The sequence below is a fragment of the Salvelinus fontinalis genome, chromosome 26 (assembly GCF_029448725.1).
Source record: "Salvelinus fontinalis isolate EN_2023a chromosome 26, ASM2944872v1, whole genome shotgun sequence".
NCBI lineage: Eukaryota > Metazoa > Chordata > Actinopteri > Salmoniformes > Salmonidae > Salvelinus > Salvelinus fontinalis.
Genome location: NC_074690.1, coordinates 37003856 through 37026135, shown reverse-complemented (window position 1 = coordinate 37026135; position 22280 = coordinate 37003856). Strand labels below are relative to the sequence as shown.

At 43.1% G+C, this 22280-nt stretch overlaps 1 protein-coding gene across 1 annotated transcript; it reads left to right on the top strand.

Moving 5' to 3' along the window:
- Positions 1–794: 794 nt before the first annotated feature.
- Positions 795–21972, top strand: LOC129824237 (coatomer subunit alpha-like). The gene is made up of 28 exons (XM_055883713.1): positions 795–1035; positions 4637–4750; positions 4852–4925; positions 6971–7051; positions 7202–7278; positions 7386–7495; positions 9459–9568; positions 12118–12217; positions 12485–12703; positions 12944–13094; positions 13255–13321; positions 16424–16499; positions 16637–16719; positions 16854–17079; positions 17309–17447; positions 17552–17714; positions 17820–17966; positions 18056–18245; positions 18342–18437; positions 18578–18790; positions 18922–19011; positions 19728–19834; positions 19948–20094; positions 20222–20545; positions 20635–20745; positions 20866–21027; positions 21125–21319; positions 21506–21972. The coding sequence occupies exons 1-28, from the start codon at positions 996–998 to the stop codon at positions 21563–21565; spliced, it is 3672 nt and encodes a 1223-aa protein (XP_055739688.1). The 5' UTR covers positions 795–995; the 3' UTR covers positions 21566–21972.
- The last annotated feature ends 308 nt before the right edge of the window (positions 21973–22280 follow it).

Here is a 22280-nt window from a genome sequence, read left to right as displayed (position 1 = left end):
CTGCACCAGAGAGTATCCTGACCGGTTGCATCATCGCCTGGTATGGCAACTGCTCGGCATCTGACCATAAGGCGCTACAGAGGGTAGTGCGAACGGCCCAGTACCTCACTGGGGCCAAGCTTCTTGCCACCCAGGACCTATATAATAGGCGGTGTCAGAGGAAAGCACATAATATTGTCAGAGACTCCAGTCACCCAAGTTATAGACTGTTTTCTCTGCTACCGCACGGCAAGCGGTACCGGCGCCAAGTCTAGGACCAAAAGGCTCCTCAACAGCTTCTACCCCCAAGCCATTAGACTGCTGAACAGTTAATAAAAATTGCCACCGGACAATTTACATTGACCTCCCCCCTCCCTTTTGTACATTGCTGCTACTCACTTCGCCCCCACCTACATGCACATATTACCACCCTGCACACTTACTTTGTACCAGTGCCCCCTGTATATAGCCTCCTTATTGTTATTCTTGTTACTTTTTATTATTACTTTTTTATTTTAGCCAAACCTGGTAAATATTTTCATCTTCTTGAACTGCACTGTTGGTTAAGGGCTAGTAAGTAAGCATTTCACGGTAAATGTCATGTAATGCCACATGTTCAATGGCTCAAATTGATAATTCACATGATTGACGTTTTATGTGAGCTATATAAACGATAATTGTGAGGAAAGGTTGATGCCACAGAATTAATTGAGTACAACTCATTGGGATGCAAGCCCCACCCGTAGACTGTAGTAGTGACTCAATCACTGCGCCGTGGCGTGGAGCTTTTTGCATCAGCTGCAAAGACCTATGTGTATGAACTTTATTGTTCCCAAGCAAAAAAACATTGCACCAACAGGTCGACGTGTCAGGAAATAGTCGGCGCAAGTAAATGGGCTAAAGAAGGAGTTGGGTAACAGTCTGCGAAAAACAACCGTTTCAAAGACTTTCAAAAATACATTTTCAGCGTGAAATAAATATAGCTAGCTAACGTTGGTTGTCACCGCTTTCTTACGATGTTGACCAAATTCGAGACGAAGTCGGCCCGTGTGAAAGGTAAGTTAACGTCGTTAAGTTAGCAGCCTGTGTTAGCTAGCTAACGACGTTGCCCATGTTCATGTAAAATGTTGCTCTTAAGTCGTTGTAAATTTACAAGACATATTTATTGATTATATTAGAAATGTCATTGTCACGATCTCTAGATTGTTCATGACTTCGCTAGCTAGCTTCTACCCTCTGATTGCAAGGAAACGTATGCTATCTTCGCTAATGCTAACGACACTACATGACCAAAACACATCTCGATTTGTTCAAATTTATGGGCGATTCACGATAAAACAGTAACAGTCAAAAGTTTGGACACCTACTCATTGAAGGGTTTTTCTTATTTTTTTCTAGTTTCTACATTGTTGAATAACAGTGAAGACATCAACTATGAAACAACATATGTAATCATGTAGTAACCAAAAAAAGTGTTAAATCAAAATATATTTTATATTTGAGATTCTTCAAAGTAGCCACCCTTTGCCTTGATGACAGCTTTGCACACTTGGCATTCTCTCAACCAGCTTCATGAGGTAGTCACCTGTAATGCATTTCAATTAACGGGTGTTGTGGAATTTATTTCCAACAAAACGTTTCTTCTTTCAGTGAAATACGGAACCGTTCCGTATTTTATCTAACGGGTGGCATCCATAAGTCTAAATATTCCTGTTACATTGCACAACCTTCAATGTTATGTCATAATTACTTAAAATTCTGGAATAAAATTGCGTGCAATGAACGCAAGAGAAGTGACACAATATCACCTGGTTAATATTGCCTGCTTACCTGGATTTATTTTAGCTAAATATGCAGGTTTAAAAAATATATACTTCTGTGTATTGATTTTAAAAAAGGCATTGATGTTTATGGTTAGGTACACGTTGGAGCAACAACAGTCCTTTTTCGCGAATGCGCACCGCATCGATTATATGCAACGCAGGACACGCTAGATAAACTAGTAATATCATCAACCATGTGTAGTTATAACTAGTGATTATGATTGATTGATTGTTTTTTATAAGATAAGTTTAATGCTAGCTAGCAACTTACCTTGGCTTCTTACTGCATTCGCGTAACAGACAGGCTCCTCGTGATGCAGGTGGTTAGAGCGTTGGACTAGTTAACCGTAAGGTTGCAAGATTGAATCCCTGAGCTGACAAGGTAAAAATCTGTCGTTCTGCCCCTGAACAAGGCAGTTAACCCACCGTTCCTAGGCCGTCATTGAAAATAAGAATGTGTTCTTAACTAACTTGTCTAGTTAAATAAAGGTATAAAAAATAATAATCGGCGTCCAAAAATACCGATTTCCGATTGTTATGAAAACTTGAAATCGGCCCTAATTATTCGGCCATTCCGATTAATCGTTCGACCTCTATTACAGACGGTAGGCAATTAAGGTCACAGTTATAAAAACTTATGGCACTAAAGAGGCCTTTCTACTAACTATGAAAAACACCAAAAGAAAGATGCCCAGGGTCCCTGCTCATCTGCCTGAACATGCCTTAGGCATGCTGCAAGGAGGCATGAGGACTGCAGATATGGCCAGGGCAATAAATTGCTATGTCCGTACTGTGAGACGCCTAAGACCGTGCTACAGGGAGACAGGACAGACAGCTGATCGTCCTCGCAGTGGCAGACCACGTTTAACAACACCTGCACAGGATCGGTACATCCGAACATCACACCTATGGGACAGGTACAGGCTGGCAACAACAACTGCCCAAGTTACACCAGGAACGCACAATCCCTCCATCAGTGCTCAGACTGTCTGCAATAGGCTGAGGCAGGACTGAGGGCTTGTAAGCCTGTTGTAAGGCACGCCCTCACCAGACATCACCAGCAACAACGTCCCCTATGGGCACAAACCCACCGTCGCTGGACCAGACAGGACTGGCAAAAACTGCTCTTCACTGACGAGTCACAGTTTTGTCTCACCAGGGGTGATGGTCGGATTCGCTTTTATCGTAAAAGGAATGAGCGTTACACCAAGGCCTGTACTCTGGATTGGGGTCGATTTAGAGGTGGAGGGTCCGTCATGGTCTGGAGCGGTGTGTCACAGCATCATAGGACTAAGCTTGTCATTGCAGGCAATCTCAACGCTGTACGTTACAGGGAAGACATCCTCCTCCCTCATGTGGTACCCTTCCGGCAGGCTCATCCTGACATTACCCTCCAGCATGACAATGCCACCAGCCATACTGCTCGTTCTGTGCGTGATTTCCTGCAAGACAGGAATGTCCGTGTTCTGCCATGGCCAGCGACAATCTCAATCCCATTGAGCACGTCTGGGACCTGTTGGATCGGAGGGTGAGGGCTAGGGCCAACTCCCCCCACAGAAATATCCAGGAACTTGCAGGTGCCTTGGTGTAAGAGTGGGGTAACATATCACAGCAAGAACTGGCAAATCTGGTGCATTCCATGAGGAGGAGATGCACTGCAGTACTTAATGCAGCTGGTGGCCAGACCAGATACGGACTTACTTTTGATTTTGACCCCCCCCCCCCATTTGTTCAGGGACACATTATTCAATTTCTGTTAGTCACATGTCTGTGTAACTTGTTGTGTTTATGTCTCAGTTGTTGAATCTTGCTATCTTCATACAAATATTTACACATGTTAAGTTTGCTGAAAATAAACGCAGTTGACATGGACGTTTCTTTTTTTTGCTGAGTTTATGTTGATTTGTTAAACACTTTTTTTGGTTACTACATGATTCCGTATGTTATTTCATAGTTTTGATGTCTTCACTATTATTCTACAATGTAGAAAATTGTAAAAAAAAAAAAAAAAAAAAAAATTTGAATGAGTAGTCTTAATGAGTCCAAGCTTTTGACTGGTACTGTATATTCTCTAAATAGGCTTTGCTGTACAATTTTTAAAGGTCAAATACACTGCATTTAAAACAGCAATAATCTAATAAATTCAGAGCTTGTGTAATTATACCTAGGCTAAATATATATGCCTTCCAAACCATAAGACCCACTAATAATTTTGATTTTATAATTTCTTTTTTTGCAATCACTGAACTGGCTTTCAGTTCTGTCTATAAAAACCCTTTTACAAATGTAACCAGAACAATCCATAATGCACATACAGTTTTAGTGAATCAGGCATTATAGAAAATGAACACCTGTCTCATAAACAATCTCTCAAGCACAAGCCCATGTGCTAGTGAGTAGCCAGCTTATATGTATGTATGTGTGTGTATATATATGTTTGAACATGGCATCCGATCTCAGAAATCTGACTTCAGTGCGTTCAAGACAACTGATAACTTGGAAAAAAATAGCTCCGATTGGGGCACAAAAAAAATGAGCGGTCATCCAACTCAGAATTTCAAATCTGAAACTAGGGCATCTTTCTAGAATTCCGACCTGAAGATCACTGACACCGTTTTTCCAGTTTCCAGTTTCTTGAAAGTACCAATAATCATTTATTGTGTACTTGATGACCATGTTGCCATTCATTGGTGTCATAGCTAGTAGACACAGATTGTCTAACTAGCGAGTCTCCCTAGGCAAACTTGTTACCGCCCACAATGTGTCAAGCTTTGCCTAGGGGCGGGTTTACAAGACTAGTAAGTCAACTTTCTAAAAGCATTTATTTTCCATAGGGCTGAGTTTCCACCCTAAGCGGCCCTGGATCCTTGCTAGTCTTCACAATGGAGTCATCCAGCTGTGGGACTATCGGATGTGCACACTGATTGACAAGTTCGATGAACATGATGGTAAAATGAGTTTTGTAACTAATTTCAACAACAAAAAATGGAAGAATTTGATCCATTTTGATTGGTTATTGATTATGATGTTTGTTTTTTTTATTGTAAAGGCCCTGTCAGAGGAATTGATTTCCACAAGCAGCAGCCTCTTTTTGTGTCTGGAGGTGATGACTACAAAATCAAGGTTAGACATTTATATTAGGGATGTGAAAAATTTACAATTTTGTTTAACTCTTAAACTGCCATTTGAAAAAAATAGTTTTTCCATTAAAATTATAAGGGAAAAAATCATACAATTCCATGTCAATTCACAATGCAGAATAATGGTCCTATTACATATGTATATACCCTTGAAAGCGCTACGACATATTTGTTTGTCTGTAAGGGTATACAATGGCTTTTTAACACCAGAACCGCCTGTCCTTTCAGCCTATTAGTACCCGCTAGAGAACATTGCTAACGTTGCCGGGCGTCCCCTTTAGCATACACATCAGATGCATATCAACACGCAAGGTTGCGAAGATATTCTTGGAGAAAGTGATATTTGGAAAAAGAGTTGCACCTCTTGAATTGAGTTATTTGACAGAAGTTAGTGTCACAGAAAGTGCAGAATGTTCTTTTTGATACTATATAGAAATCAAAAAGTTTCACATGCATGTGACTGAAGGAGGATTTGATAAAGGGATGCAGGTAGACTGGCTTCGTTTGCTTCCCCTCGCTCATCAACTCAGTCAAAGATATGTTTTTCATTATTCCAAAGGCCTACTGCAACACAGGATATTTTTGTTTCCCTTACAGTAAATGTAATTCGTAATAATAGAATTATGGTAAATAAAACAGTCCCGTAAAGCTTATTTTAACAAAGTCAAATGCAAAATAGGATGATATCGACCTGCCAGGCACGTGGTCAAATTATTTGCCATAAACATGAGTGCCAATGCTGATTAAATAGGCATAACGCAAACTCATCGTTACACTATTGTTCTAAATTAAATCAACCTCTTGACCCTCATTGTCATTCAGTTAGGCCTGGCTGGGTACCAACGTCCTACATCACATTGTCTTTGAATAAGTAAGTAAATAAATAAAATACAAACATTAAGGAAAAGTCGGGAAAGGACGTAATTGTTTGGGGGCCATTTAAAAAAATATATTTTCTTTAATATATATTTTTTTGACACCATCTAGGCGGTTCTAGTGTTAGGCGGTTCTTCTAGTGTTAGGCGGTTCTTCTAGTGTTAGGCGGTTCTTCTAGTGTTAGGCGGTTCTAGTGGTTAGGCGGTTCTAGTGGTTAGGCGGTTCTATTTTTAATGCAGACATAAAACCTTCTCTGTAGATAGTTTCATAGCGCCACTGAATGGGCATTTTACTTGTCTGTTAAGGAATGCCGCTTCTGAAGCAGGACTAACGTCCATCACTAGGCGACCAGAACTGTCAAACAAATCATCTCAAGCTGCCTGCACACAGCCTGTCTACTTCTTACGGGCAGACCACTCTTTCCTTTATCAAATGAAATGTTATTGGTCACATACACATGGTTAGCAGATGTTAATGCGAGTGTAGCAAAATGCTTTAAAGTTACTTAAATACTGTGACTTACCAAGACATTTAGCAGAAAGAGAACACCCCTTCTGCTAGGAATCGACTCCTAAGATTCAGTGTTTTTGAAACGGAGGAGACTGATTAGCTGCCGTAATTTCGAGAACACAAACACTCGCATCTTTCATAGCGAGCTAGCAAGCGACCGAGAGCGAGGGGAGGGGCACAATATAGGCAGGTCGGCCACCAGGCAGACGGAGTCAGAACCATAAACTAGGCCTATCTATCGGCAGTCAAAAGTTGTATCTCGCAATGGTATTTAGCCATTTCTTGGCCTCCAATGTCTCGTAACTTCAGTAAAGTAGGGCCTATCATCAATGAATAGGCTAGGATATTCTACACACAACAGACCGAAGACTGAAAACACACTCTCATCATCAGCGAAGAGAAAGAGCAAGCGAGCCAGCTGCACTGTGATTTACATTTTGTGAGGGGGAAAAACATTGTTTTTCATTAGAGATTTTTCTTAACGTTAAGGATCCCAATTTCATTTTAACGTTTAAACATTTACACCCCTAATTCATACACCCTCACCTTCTCCCTCATATTTGTTTTAGCAGAGAATACATCCTAAAACATACTGGAAAACTGATGTCACTGCTCTATTAACTGTTTATCTCCCTTTACCAGGTGTGGAACTACAAGCTGCGGCGTTGCCTCTTCACTCTTCTTGGACACCTAGACTACATCCGCACCACCTTCTTCCATCATGTGAGTCCTTTCTTATTTTTACATACAAAATGGCTTGCCTACATCCATTTTGTTGTCACTTACGTTAAGGCCCAACCTTTGAATGTCATGTTTATCCCTTAGTTTCATGTTCTCAATGCGTTCTGAAACCCATTCCTTTCCTTTCTCCAGGACTATCCCTGGATTCTGAGTGCCTCAGATGACCAGACCATCCGCATCTGGAACTGGCAGTCCAGGACATGCGTCTGGTAAGTCTGTGCCTGAGCCAAGCGTTGGCACCTCACTCAAACGCTTGCATGTGTCTGTTTTTCTAACTGTAAATTATGATATCATTTTTTGTGTTTCTCTCCTGCAGTGTCCTGACAGGGCATAATCACTATGTGATGTGTGCTCAGTTCCACCCATCTGAGGACCTGGTGGTGTCGGCTAGCCTGGACCAGACTGTGCGCGTGTGGGATATCTCTGGTGAGGTCGTGGGGATGGGACTCAGGGTAGCGGGTGGGGGTGAGGTTTGGGGAGGGGGCTGGGTGGTATGGAAAGGAAGCTAGGGACAGGACATGTCCTGAACCCCTTCCTCTCCTCTTTGTAGAGAATGAATCTCTATGGGCTGTTTGCAGAAACACCTCTCTCCTTAGTTGAGATGGACAGGTGAATAGAGAGAGTGAAAATGATAGGGGAAGCAGATAATGAGAGCATAGCTATGAACAGAACTAAAGACCTTTCAGTGAAGAATTGTAGAGCACGGTAGTTAAATGAGATAAGGTAACACTTTGTCAGATGGGGAGATTGAGAGAGAATATGGGAGAGGTGTTTCTGTGCTTCTGCATGTTTTAATATCTACTTATCGTCTGATCGTGTTTGACTGTCCTTCCATCATTCTTTTACTCTTCTCATATACTAACCCATTTTAGGTATCTAAGTTTCCTACCTCATTCTCAACTCACACACACACACCACATAATTCTGTTTCAGTGTGGGTATGCATGGCTTCAGTGACTTCTCATAACCAAATAAAATGTTATTTGTCACATGCTTTGTAAACAAAAGGTGTAGACTAACAGTGAAATGCTTACTTACGGGTGCTTCCCAACAATAGAGGAAAAATATAGAAAAAAGAATAACACAAGGAATAAATACACAATGAGTAACAATAACGTAGCTATATACACAGGGTACCAGTACCGAGTAGATGTGCGAGGTTATTGAGGTAGATATGTACTGTAGCTCACAATCCTGTGCAGCTGGGAGGTGTGGAATTCCCTTATTTATTCTCACTATTCTGTGCGCATGAATGTCCCAGATTACATGATAGTCAGCCATTGTCTCCAGGCTCAGTTTGTCCGTTACAATTTCACCTCTCAAATACCCTAAGTAAACTATGTTAGGCATCAGTGCCGTGCTACTATTAACTGCTCTCATTTAATGATAACGCATCACCTCGCAAACTTACCAGTTGTTATTACCCTTTACTAATAAGTAATATATATGATATAATGCTCTACCTGTGCATTGTGCATGTCTCCACGGCACAGTCAGCAATACTGTAAGTAGCCATAACATCCTCTTTCAGACTTTATCAATATCATCTTTGCATTTCCTGATCAATGCTGTAGATTACATTAACTTGTAATTGATAAGTTTGTTGGTCAGTAAGCATGAACTCTTGGCATGACTCAAACCTCAAAGCAGCAGAAAGATGTTTAGTTTGTAGCAGTATCTAACCCAAGCATGGACTCTCCAAAATACTACTCACCCCTCCTGACATTCAACGCCCAATCAGAGCACCTCTTTACAACCCCAACCACCACCTCCACCAGCCCATCAGCCAAGTCCATCCCTTCCCACTTCCACCTGTGTCACCTGTCCCCATGCTCTCCCTGGAAACATCCACACCTGCACATGGGTTCCTAGTGCAGTTCTCCTTCATGAATCCTCTTCTTGATCCTGTTGGCTTATTTGTTCACCACCAGATTTCCCTGGGCTAGCGACACTGACACAAACTGTGTTCTCTCCATATTAAGTGTGTGATCTGACTCGAGTCCTGGACATCATCTTTTTGTAATTGATTAATTGTGAACCAATGACGGGGAACTGGGATGCTCTTTGTGTGTTGGTGATTAATTAACCCCATTATGGCTGTTTTGATGTGCCGTTAAAAAGAGATGGTAGTTCCTGGACTCGAGTTAGGACCACACTGAGAAAACAGGTTGTGTTGTTGCTTTTCAGTGCATGTGTGTGTGTGTTCCAACAGCTACGTTTTTATGTTAGAGCTCTCAAATCATGCACTGCCTTTACTCTCACTGATGGTATCTCTGAGTGTATTAACGTGTGTCAATCCATCTCTTTCTCCTTCCCCTGTATGTGGATTCCCCTGTGTAACATATATATGGATTCCCCTTGTGCGTGGTGCTATGTTTGTTGGTTCCAGGTCTGAGGAAGAAGAACCTCTCTCCCAGTGCCGTGGAGACTGAGGTGCGAGGCATCTCTGGCGTCGATTTGTTTGGTGCTTCCGATGCAGTCGTCAAACACGTGCTCGAGGTGAGTCATTGATGTCTGTTGAAAGTAAAGTCGGTATTTACCCTAGGATGTTTTTCAACAGTGGTGGCAATGTTAGCGTGGGGGGCGTGGTAGTAGTGGATGTGGTCAATAGTGCGGTTTTAGAGGCCCTCTTGGCCACAGAGACATGTTAGCGTTTTAGAGCAAATTTCCTACAATTCTACATATTTGCCATGTTTTATGCTTTGTTCTTATGCAATCTAAGTGACTCAAACATAATAAAATCAATGGGAGCCCCATGACATTATATATATTTTTTAGATTAACCCTATCTGTAGTTTTTATTTTGATTGTTAGGTCTCAAAGATGATCTTATTTTTAAAAATCTATAGCTCCATTATCTTTTCTACATAATTTATGTCTGGTTTTAGTCATCCATAAAATTAAAGTATTCACACCCCATTAATTTTTCCACATCATGTTGTTACAGCCTGGATTTAAAATAGATTCCATTTCGATTTTTTTGTCACTGGCCTACACACAATACTACCACCTAATGTCAAAGTAGAATAATGTTTGTAGATTTCTTTAACAAATTAATAAAAAATTACAAGCTAAATTGTTTGTTCAGGAGTGAAACAAGTCACGTAATACGTTGCATGGACTCACTAGCCCTGTTTCCGTTGGCTCGAATGTAATTATCAAATTCAAGGTTGGCCAGCGCAGCCCATTTTCCCAAATTCTGCTAGCTCGATTAGAATTCGGGCTGGTGATGCCGTTACTATGTAACCACCAGCTGATCACTGCTGGATGCTGTCACCACGTTTAGCTAGCTCGTCTCGGCTTGTTGCTGTTAGCTAGCACATGGACAAGCAGTACTGCAGTAGTCAGACAGGACATTAATTACCACCGTAACTGAATCCTTCATTAATTGTTGCATTACACAAACTTTTATGAGAACAGTCAGCCTGTTATGCTAGCGACGATGCTAACCTTTCAGCTAGCTAACAAGCTAAAAATCCTTGCTAAATGCATAGCTCCGAGTCTGGCTGGCAGTGGCAGGAGAATGGGGTAACGTTAGTAGCATCATGGTGAGGGTGAATACAATTCTTCATCTTGCTAGCTAGCACCATTAGCGAAGCCAGCTGCACATTCACGGCTACCTAGCAAGATTACATAATTTCTCATTTCTGGAGACAGTGGAAACCCAATTTGAGCTAGCCCACCAAGGCCAGCCTAATCTGGGTTGATTTTAAAGTGCCAATGGAAACGTGGCTTCTGTGTGCAATAATAGTGACTTTTGAATGACTACCTCATCTGAGTGAAAAGGAAGCCTGTACATAATAAAACATATTCAAAAACATGTAATACTGCAAAACAAATTGGAAAAGCAATTCACTTTTTGTTCTAAATATAAAGTGTTATGTTTGGTGCAAATCCAATTCATTACTGAGTACCACTCTGTATTTTCAAGCATTGTCTTGGCTGCATCGTGTTATGGGTAGGCTTGTAATTGTTAAGGACTGGGGAGTTTTTCAGGATAAGAAACAGAATAGAGCAAAGCATAGGCTAAATCCTAGAGGAAAACCTGGTTGTCTGCTTTCTACCAGACACAGAGAGATGAATTCACCTTTCATCAGGCCAATAACCTAAAACACAAGGCCAAAGCTACACACACACACACACATAGAATAAAGATTTAAATCCACGTAAAGTGTTGGTCCCAGGTTTCATGAACTGAAATAAAAGATCCCAGAAAATATGCACATGAAGGTTATTATTATTTAAGGCACATTTTTTGTAGGTCCTTGTTAATGTGCTTTTTTCCTTTGCCTCTTTCATCAGCATGATCATTACACAGGTGCACCTTGTGCTGTGGACAATAAAAGGCCACTCCTAAAATGTGAAATTTTGTCACATAACACAATGCCACAGATGTCTCAAGTTTTGAGGGAATGTGCAATTGTCATGCTGACTTTAGAAATGTCCACCAGAGCTGTTGCAAGATAATTTAATTTTAATTTCTCTAGCGTAAGCTGCATCCAACGTCATTTTAGAGAATTCCAAACAGCCTCACAACCGCAGCTTGAGGAGTACTTCTGTCTGTAATGTAGCACTTTTTGTGGGGAAAATCTGATTCTGATTGGCTGAGTTGGCTCCCGCCCAGTCTTGTGAAATTCATAAATTATGGGCCTAATGAATTTATTTCAATTGACTGATTTCTCTATATGAACTGTAACTCATTAAAATCGTTGAAATTGTTGCATGTTGTGTTTTTATTTTTGTTCAGTGTATCTATCTAGATCTCAATATATATCATATATTTTTGTAGTGGTGACAACGATGTAGCTAGGGCATCCCGCTGCTGAAATCTAGGTGAAACACTGAAAGTAGTTGTGGTGTGCCTCAGAATTTCCTATTTACAAGTATCCTGTATGCCCGTCTTTGGAGAAGCAGAGCGGTGTGAGCTGAGCAGATCACTGAAATTAATAATATTTTATTGGTAGGCCCTGGAGTTTGTACTGCCCAAGAAAAGCTCTGAGCCATCTGAGGGCCAGTTATGAACCATGTGAGTTTTCCTCTCCCTGCAGGGTCACGACCGTGGGGTCAACTGGGCCGCCTTCCATCCCAGCATGCCTCTCATCGTCTCGGGGGCTGACGACCGGCAGGTCAAGATCTGGAGGATGAACGGTGAGTGTGTGTAACTGGAGGATGTATTGTCTTACTATGTACAGTACTTTCAGAAAGTATTCACACCCCTTGACTTTTTTCACATTTTGTTACTACCTGAATTTGAAATGTATTACATTTTGATTTTGTGTCGCTGGCCTCCACACATTACCCCACTCATGTGCAATAATTGTGTTTAACATGATTTTTGAATGCCTACCTCATCTCTGTACTCCACACACAAAATGATTTATAACTTGATTGTCTTACTTTCTCCCACCTCTCCAGAGTCCAAGGCATGGGAGCTGGACACCTGCAGGGGCCACTACAACAACGTGTCCTGTGCTGTCTTCCACCCCCGCCAGGAGCTCATCCTTTCCAACTCTGAGGACAAGAGCATCCGTGTGTGGGACATGTCCAAGAGGACTGGTGTCCAGACCTTCCGCAGGGACCACGACCGCTTCTGGGTGCTGGGGGCTCACCCCAACCTCAACCTATTTGCTGCCGGTAAGTGACTAACGTATAATGATAACAATGAATCAAATTGATATGGAGCTTTTTATTGTGCTCAAAGTAGATTACATTGTAAGGCAGATGGAGGTGGTATTCTTGACTCACCACCTATGCAGATGGGCACACATACTGTATATCGCTGCACTTAATTTTACTGTCTTTCAGTGACAGTGTGCTGTTGAAGACATTTGTTAATTAGAAGTTGAGTGCGTGACCAGGCTGTTTGTCCTCCAGGTCATGACAGTGGTATGCTGGTTTTTAAGCTGGAGCGTGAGCGTCCGGCCTATGCTGTGTACGGAAACATGCTCTACTACGTCAAGGACCGCTTCCTGCGCCAGCTCGACTTCAGCAGCAGCAAAGACACTGCCGTCATGCAGTTGCGCAGGTGTGTGCGTGTGCATGCTCATATAACACTGCGAAGTCTGTATTGTCCTTTAACTGAATTCTGAAGGATGAGACTGACTGCTTGCGATTTTCTAAAAGAATGCGAGAGGTCAGCTGGTTTTGTCATGTGAATTCTAACCACTGTTCTGTTTTTCTACTAGTGGGTCAAAGTTCCCAGTGTTCAGCATGTCTTACAACCCTGCAGAGAATGCTGTCCTGCTCTGCACTGTGAGTCTCGCTCTTAAAACAAACTTGCATGCACATAATAAGTTATACAGTCATGTCCTAAATTATTGGCACCATTGATTAAGCTAAGCAGAAAAGACTACATTAAATAATTCAAATACTGAGCTATATTGTGTACTTAAAAAATTGGGAAATTATATCTATTTTATACTAAGACCATTGAGAGATTGATTTAATGAGTCTTTATTATTTTAATTATTTGTAACCCAGTTTTCATTACCTCACCTTTGCGAGGATAACCGCACTGAGCCTTTTTCGAAAATGTTTTATGGGATTGGAGACAACATTGGGAGGGATCTTAGACCAGTCCTTCATACAGAACCTTTCCAGATCCTTGATATCCTTCATCTGTGCTTACGGCAGTGTTGTATGTAGTGCCCGAGACCGGTCTCGAGACCACGACTTATCAATTATGTAGTACAATAGAGAAATCATGCACAAAGTAGCCTATACAATCACAAAGCACGTGAAATACACTGCTCAAAAAAATAAATGGGAACACTAAAATAACACATCCTAGATCTGAATGAATGAACTATTCTTATTAAATACTTTTTTCTTTACATAGTTGAATGTGCTGACAACAAAATCATACAAAAATTATCAATGGAAATCAAATGTATCAACCCATGGAGGTCTGGATTTGGAGTCACACTCAAAATTAAAGTGGAAAACCACACTACAGGCTGATCCAACTTTGATGTAATGTCCTTAAAACAAGTCAAAATGAGGCTCAGTAGTGTGTGTGGCCTCCACGTGCCTGTATGACCTCTCTACAACGCCTGGGCATGCTCCTGATGAGGTGGCGGATGGTCTCCTGAGGGATCTCCTCCCAGACCTGGACTAAAGCATCCGCCAACTCCTGGACAGTCTGTGGTGCAACGTGGCGTTGGTGGATGGAGCGAGGCATGATGTCCCAGATGTGCTCAATTGGATTCAGGTCTGGGGAACGGGCGGGCCAGTCCATAGCATCAATGCCTTCCTCTTGCAGGAACTGCTGACACACTCCAGACACATGAGGTCTAGCATTGTCTTGCATTAGGAGGAACCCAGGGCCAACCGCACCAGCATATGGTCTCACAAGGGGTTTGAGGATCTCATCTCGGTAAATAATGGTAGTCAGGCTACCTCTGGCGAGCCCATGGAGGGCTGTGCGGCCCCCCAAAGAAATGCCACCCACCCCACACCATGACTGACCCACCGCCAAACCGGTCATGCTGGAGGATGTTGCAGGCAGCAGAACGTTCTCCACGGCGTCTCCAGACTGTCACGTCTGTCACGTGCTCAGTGTGAACCTGCTTTCATCTGTGAAGAGCACAGGGCGCCAGTGGCGAATTTGCCAATCTTGGTGTTCTCTGGCAAATGCCAAACGTCCTGCACGGTGTTGGGCTGTAAGCACAACCCCCACCTGTGGATGTCGGGCCCTCATACCACCCTCATGGAGTCTGTTTTTGACCGTTTGAGCAGACACATGCACATTTGTGGCCTGCTGGAGGTCATTTTGCAGGGCTTTGGCAGTGCTCCTCCTTGCACAAAGGCGGAGGTAGCGGTCCTGCTGCTGGGTTGTTGCCCTCCTACGGCCTCCTCCACGTCTCCTGATGTACTGGCCTGTCTCCTGGTAGCGCCTTCATGCTCTGGACACTACGCTGACAGACACAGCAAACCTTCTTGCCACAGCTCGCATTGATGTGCCATCCTGGATGAGCTGCACTACCTGAGCCACTTGTGTGGGTTGTAGACTCCGTCTCATGCTACCACTAGAGTGAAAGCACCGCCAGCATTCAAAAGTGACCAAAACATCAGCCAGGAAGCATAGGAACTGAGAAGTGGTCTGTGGTCACCATCTGCAGAACCACTCCTTTATTGGGGGTGTCTTGCTAATTGCCTATAATTTCCACCTGTTGTCTATTCCATTTACACAACAGCATGTGAAATTTATTGTCAATCAGTGTTGCTTCCTAAGTGGACAGTTTGATTTCACAGAAGTGTGATTGACTTGGAGTTACATTGTGTTGTTTAAGTGTTCCCTTTATTTTTTTGAGCAGTGTATATTCACATGCGCGCTGCACACAGCCTAGTTTCAGCGGAATATCATCTGCAGGCAGCGAGAGTGTGCAGCTCTCAGCTGGTTTTGGCATGGAGCAGCACACAGAAGAATGAAATCGGTAGCCGGTAGAGTTGGAAAGACGTTTCAACTTATATCTACCAGTAAATGCTAACTAAGCCATTAATGGGTATGCAAACCAGGTATTGGAAAAGCTGAGTCTGAAGTGTTGGTTAGTAGGCTATTTGTGATGCGCAATTGTCATTATGCCTGTTTGCATCAGGGGCGTAGACAAGGATGGTGGGTATACTCTAATTTTGCCAAAAAGTTCCCATACGGAAAGGCACCCTGTGTGAAAAATACTTTAATTTTTTATATATATATATTTTTAGATTGATCAGATTTCCACTCCCTAAATAATTAAAGCTGCGTACCACCAGACACTGAGATTAATATATCTTTCAGCAGGACAATAACCTAAACCACAAGGCCAAATCTACACTGGAGATGCTTACCAAGAACACCGTGAATGTTCTTGAGTTGCCGAGTTACAGTTTTGACTTAAATCTGCTAAAAATCTATGGGAAGACCTGAAAATGGTTGTCTAGCAATGATTAACAACCAATTTGACAGAGCTTGAAGAATTTTGTAAAGAATAAATGGCAAATGTTGCACAATCCAGGTGTGGAAAGCTCTTTGAGACTTACCCAGAAAGACTCACAGCTGTAATCGCTGCCAAAGGTGATGTATTGACTCAAGGGGTTGAATACTTAATCACAATATTTGTTTTTCATAAATTATAACATTTGTAAAAAAATATATATATATATATATTTTTTTTTACTTCCATTTTGCCACTATTTTGTGTAACTTGTTGACAAAAAATTGACAATTAAATCCATTTAATCCCACTTTGTAACACAACAAAATGTGGAAAAAGTCAAGGGATGTGAATACTTTCTGAAGGTACTATACATACTCATCATTTAGACACTTTCTTTAGTTGTTGAAAATGTATTGACGTGTCTCTTCTATTGCAGAGGGCAACTAACCTGGAGAACAGCACCTATGACTTGTACTCCATCCCCAAAGAGAGCGACTCTCAGAATCCAGATGGTAAAACGACACTCTTTTTCTCTCTTAACGAGACGACATCTGTCAAATGTGAATGGATTTCTAATTTCATATCTTGCTTTTTAGATGATTTAATAACCCCACTAAACCCATGTTAATTCTTTCTCCCCCTCCTGCAGCTCCTGAGGGGAAGAGGTCCTCTGGTCTGACCGCAGTCTGGGTCGCCAGGAACAGGTTCGCTGTTCTGGACCGCATGCACTCGGTAAGTGTGTGTGTGCACATGATTAAATAGCATGTATTGTCTGGACCAATGGCTGTAGTTATTCTAAATATGGTTACAGTACAGAGGTCAGAGGATGACTATAGTAATGATGGTGAACCCTGCTCTACCTCCAGCTGCTGATCAAGAACCTGAAGAATGAGATTGTGAAGAAGGTACAGGTACCTAGCTGTGAGGAGATCTTCTATGCCGGGACGGGCTCCCTGCTGCTGCGCGACGCAGACGGAGTCACCCTCTTTGACGTGCAGCAAAAACGCTCGCTGGCCACCGTGAAGATTGCCAAGGTCAAGTATGTGGTCTGGAGCGCCGACACCAGCCACGTGGCCCTGCTGGCTAAACACGGTATGTACTAAACACACATCTTATCTGTCTTTTCATCTCTGTTTTGCTGCCAAGATTTTCTCCATACTAGTTGTTTTTCCAACCTTTCACAGATTCTCTCTCTCTACCTGTTGTCAACAACCTATCCCAAATGTACACCCTATCTAGCTGTTCACTCGCTTTCTAGTACCCCCAGATGTTAGCCTTCCTTTACCTGTTAATAAACCTGATTGTCTGCTTGCCCCGGCAGCCATTATGATCTGCAACAGGAAGCTGGAGAGTCTGTGCAGCATCCATGAGAACATCCGTGTGAAGAGTGGAGCCTGGGATGAGAGTGGAGTCTTCATCTACACCACCTCCAACCACATCAAATACGCCCTCACCTCAGGGTAAAGACACACCACTACTGCACAAGACACCGCTCTAGTGACGAGTTTGAGAGAGGAGAGCAGTATCCAACTTTTCTAATCACACTCCACTCCTCTTTCTGTAGTGATCATGGTATCATCCGGACTCTGGATCTGCCCATCTACGTGACCCGGGTCAGAGGCAACAGTGTCTATTGTCTTGACCGTGAGTGCAGGCCCCGCGTGCTGAACATTGACCCCACGGAGTACCGCTTCAAACTGGCCCTGGTCAACCGCAAATATGAGGAGGTGAGGAGGAGGTCATTTGATGCTCCTTCTCTCTTTTCCCTTTCTGGAGTTACTTTTTGACTGACTTTGTTTGACCAACTTTGTTTGACCCCTGACCTCCTACAGGTGCTGCACATGGTGCGTAACGCCAAGCTGGTTGGCCAGTCCATCATCGCCTACCTGCAGAAGAAGGGCTATCCGGAGGTGGCCCTGCACTTCGTCAAGGATGAAAAGACCCGCTTCAGTCTGGCTTTGGAGTGTGGAAACATTGAGGTGAATTTGAGACCCCAGGTTTCATTCAACATCTCTGAGAGACCGTCTGTGTGAAACACTGTGGTGTAATTTGCCCTCCGATCCTGTAGGTGGCGTTGGAGGCCGCCAAGGCTCTGGATGAGAGGGGCTGCTGGGAGCGGCTGGGCGAGGCGGCGCTGCTGCAGGGTCACCACCAGGTCGTGGAAATGTGCTACCAGAGGACCAAGAACTTCGACAAGCTCACCTTCCTCTACCTCATCACCGGCAACCTGGCCAAGCTCCGCAAGATGATGAAGATAGGTTAGACAGATAGAGGAGTGTGTGTTGTTTCAGACCAATAGTGCCTGTGTTTGTCAGAGTTGTTTGACTGACAAGTGTTTGATCACTGTGTTGCAGCTGAGATCAGAAAGGATATGAGTGGACACTACCAGGGTGCTCTGTATCTGGGGGACGTCAGCGAGAGAGTCCGCATCCTGAAGAACTGTGGCCAGAGTGAGTCTTCTTAAATGAACACACACCTCTTACTCTCTCTTTCCAGCTCCCACAATATTTCTGACATGGGACTCTTGTTTTATGGTGCTTTTGGTCTAAACTGCTTGTCTGTTAACTCTGTGGCTGTCTTCCATTTGTAGAGTCACTGGCATATCTGACTGCTGCCACCCACGGGATGGACGAAGAAGCGGAAGCCCTGAAAGAGACCTTTGACCCAGAAAAGGACACTGTCCCTGAGGTGGACCCCAATGCCCAGCTGCTGCAGCCACCACCTCCCATCAACCCCCTGGATACCAACTGGCCCCTGCTCACTGTGTCCAAGGGCTTCTTCGAGGGAGCCATTGCAGCCAAGGGTGAGTCCCCTGCCCGGACAGCACATTTTGTGTAAGCCATTTGGGACTAGCCTGCGGTAGTGTATTGTGTCGTGTCAGCATATTTGTTGTGTAGAGTTGTTACATTCGTTTTTTTATTGTGCGTGTTGCAGGGAAGGCTGGTCAGATGGCTGCAGACATGGATGTTGATGCCCCAGGAGGAGAGGGCTGGGGAGAGGACGCAGAGCTTCAGCTGGACGAGGGTGAGTCCTTCTCAAAAAATCCTTAAATGAGGTGACAAGACTTTAGATTGGCACTATCTTACCCCATCTCTTTCTATGTTCCTCTCATTTATCTCCTCTCTTTTATTTATTTGTATAATTTTTTAGGGGGTAGATCAGCTTTAATATTGCAGATATTTTGTAGCTTCCATCAATGTAGTTTTCTGCATCACTTCCAATCCCCCATATATTTTTTTGCAAATATACAGTACCAGTCAAAAGTTTGGACACACCTACTCATTCAATGTTTTTTCTTTATTTTGACAATTTTCTACATTGTAGAATAATAGTGAAGACATCATAACTATGAAATATCACATATGGAATCATGTAGTAACCAAAAAAGTGTTAAACAAATCAAAATATGTTATTTTAGATTCTTCAAAGAAGCCACCCTTGCCCTGAGGACACTTTTTTTGGTTACTACATGATTCTATGTGTTATTTCATAGTTTTGATGTCTTCACTATAACTCTACAATGTAGAAAATAGTCCAAATATAGAAAAACCCTTGACTGAGTAGGTGTTCTAAAACTTTTTACCTGTAGTGTATGTTTTACGGACACAGTATGTTTTACATTAGTTATCTTGTTATTATTTGTCATTATTCCCAACCTTAAGCTCCATTCAACCCCTCCCATCTATCTCTTAACACCATCCATATTGGATTTCTATTTGACATCTCTCTCTTTCCATCAGATGGTTTCATGGATGCCCAGGATGGATTAGGGGAGGAAGGAGGTGCCACGAAGGAGGAGGGAGGAGGCTGGGAGGTAGAGGAGGATCTGGACCTGCCTCCAGAGCTGGTGAGATGATTCTCTTCTTTAACATGAAATCTCCACTCTTTGGTTTAGCAGGACTCATAGCATGACTGATGACTAGTCAGTCTGAGAATGTTGTCTCTTCTCTCTCCCACTAGGAGTTGCCAGCTGGTGCCGGAGTAGGGGCTGAAGATGGTTTCTTTGTCCCTCCTACCAAGGGCATGAGCCCCACTCAACTGTGGTGCAACAACTCCCAGCTCCCTGTGGACCACGTCCTGGCTGGTTCCTTTGAGACTGCCATGAGGGTAATCTCTCTCTCACTCACTCACTCACTCACTCACTCACTCACTCACTCACTCACTCACATACACACATGCCTTTTATACAGGTTTATACTTTATACTAGTCTCTCTCTCTTTCTCTACTTTTCAGTTGCTCCATGACCAGGTTGGGGTGGTGCAGTTCGGGCCCTATAAGCAGCTGTTCATGCAGACTCTATCCCGCGGGAGGACATGCTACCTGGGCCTGCCGTCTCTGCCCTGCCTGCGTGGCAACCCGCAGAGGAACTGGAAGGACTGTGGGGCCAAGCAGGGGCTGCCCGCTGTGGGTCTTCGTCTCTCAGATCTCATTGCCCGCCTGCAGCAGTGCTACCAGCTCACCACTGCCGGCCGCTTCGAGGAGGGCGTTGAACGCTTCCGCACCATCCTGCTGTCTGTGCCACTGCTGGTGGTCGACAACAAGCAGGAGATCGCAGAGGTACGTAGACTTGTTTAGACTAAGGTTAATCAAGTGTGGGCCTGATGGTATTTAGTGGTGATAACCTGATTGAGGTCACTGTCTTTTAGGCTCAGCAGCTGATCACAATCTGCAGAGAATACATTGTTGGCCTCACCATGGAAACGGAAAGGAAAAAGTTGCCTAAAGACACATTAGACCAGCAGAAGAGGCTGTGTGAGGTATTGTCATTGTGTTTATCTACTTCCCAACTGAACCATTAGTCCGCCATCTCCCTATTCACTGAAGAGCTCACTACCCATTGATCCTTTTTTAAAGATTGTATGTGTTGTTTTTCCCAGATGGCAGCTTACTTCACCCACTGCAGTCTCCAGCCAGTCCACATGGTCCTTGTCTTACGTACAGCACTAAATCTATTCTTTAAACTGAAGAACTTCAAGACAGCTGCCAGTTTTGCCCGTCGTCTGCTTGAACTAGGACCCAAACCAGAGGTGGCACAGCAGGTAACAAAGTGTGTGTGTGTGTGCTATGTCCCTTTATACACATGCAATTATTTCTATATATTCACTGTCTCTTACCTTCTCCATCTCTGTATTAAAGACACGCAAGATCTTGGCAGCATGCGAGAAGACGCTGACAGATGCCCACCAGCTGAACTACGACCCCCACAATCCATTTGACCTGTGCGCTGCCTCGTACACGCCCCTGTACCGTGGACGCCCAGTGGAGAAGTGCCCCCTCTCTGGGGCCTGCTATTGCCCCCCCTACAAGGGCCAGGTCTGCAGGGTCACACAGGTCAGTCAAGAGAACAGCCCTACTGTGTTGTCATGTACAGAATGCCCCTCTATTTAGAATTGTCCCGCTTTGATATGAAGTTGTATTAATTGCTTTGTAATTGCTTTGTAACTGAGTGTTAAAACATATTTTAGATGTCCTCTTCCGTCAGTGATATCGCTGACCGTTAACCTTCTTGTTTCCAAGGTGACTGAGATCGGAAAGGATGTGATTGGTCTGCGTGTCAGCCCTCTGCAGTTTCGTTAGAGGATGTGAAAAGGACCAGGAATGGGGAAGAACAACATTGATCCATTAAGCGAAACACATCCACACTTTATTCTATATACACCGTTTCTTTCTTGGATTAGATAGAAGAAAACATGATTAATGAGAGAGAAGGGTTGGTAGGGTGATATACGATTTATTGGTGAGAAAATGTTATTTTGATGTTAAGCCTTTTTATGTTTCTGACTGTGACTGCCTGCTTTACCTTTCCTGTGATGCTGTACTTGTGAGTGTTATATCATCTCTGCTCCAATTGTTGTTTTATTAGAACCCTACTAGACAAACCTGTCTGTCTCTTTCTGACCTGTAAGCCCCATAAAATGAATAATACAAAATGAACATCACTGCTTTGTGTAACTTGTTAAATATAATAAAAGCTCTACTACTAATATGTTGGTGAACAATTCTGTAATTTCACAAGTGTCATTCTAGCTCGTTTCAAGTCCTGGTTTTCAAACATGGACACCCCAAACAATGCTTTGAAAGCTCTGGATCAAAGTCATGTTCTGCTAATGTTGCAAGTACAACATGAAAGGGACAAATTGGTGCAAATAAAAGACAAAATGGCACAACATTAAATATAATTTCTTCCTTTTCCCCCAGAGGAACAGGTTGAATCATTCATATGTAGAAATCATTGCCATTGTATCATTTTGAGGAACCATCTTGGGAGTTTTCAATGTGTATTTTTGGGAAT

What these genes read in the sequence shown, in the direction of transcription:
- LOC129824237 (XM_055883713.1), top strand. Translation starts at nt 996, where the DNA reads ATGTTGACCAAATTCGAGACGAAGTCGGCCCGTGTGAAAG. An exon ending in CAAGTTCGATGAACATGATG is followed by an intron (nt 4,751 to 4,851) that starts GTAAAATGAGTT and finishes TTTATTGTAAAG; the next exon opens with GCCCTGTCAGAGGAATTGAT. An exon ending in ACAAGCAGGAGATCGCAGAG is followed by an intron (nt 20,546 to 20,634) that starts GTACGTAGACTT and finishes ACTGTCTTTTAG; the next exon opens with GCTCAGCAGCTGATCACAAT.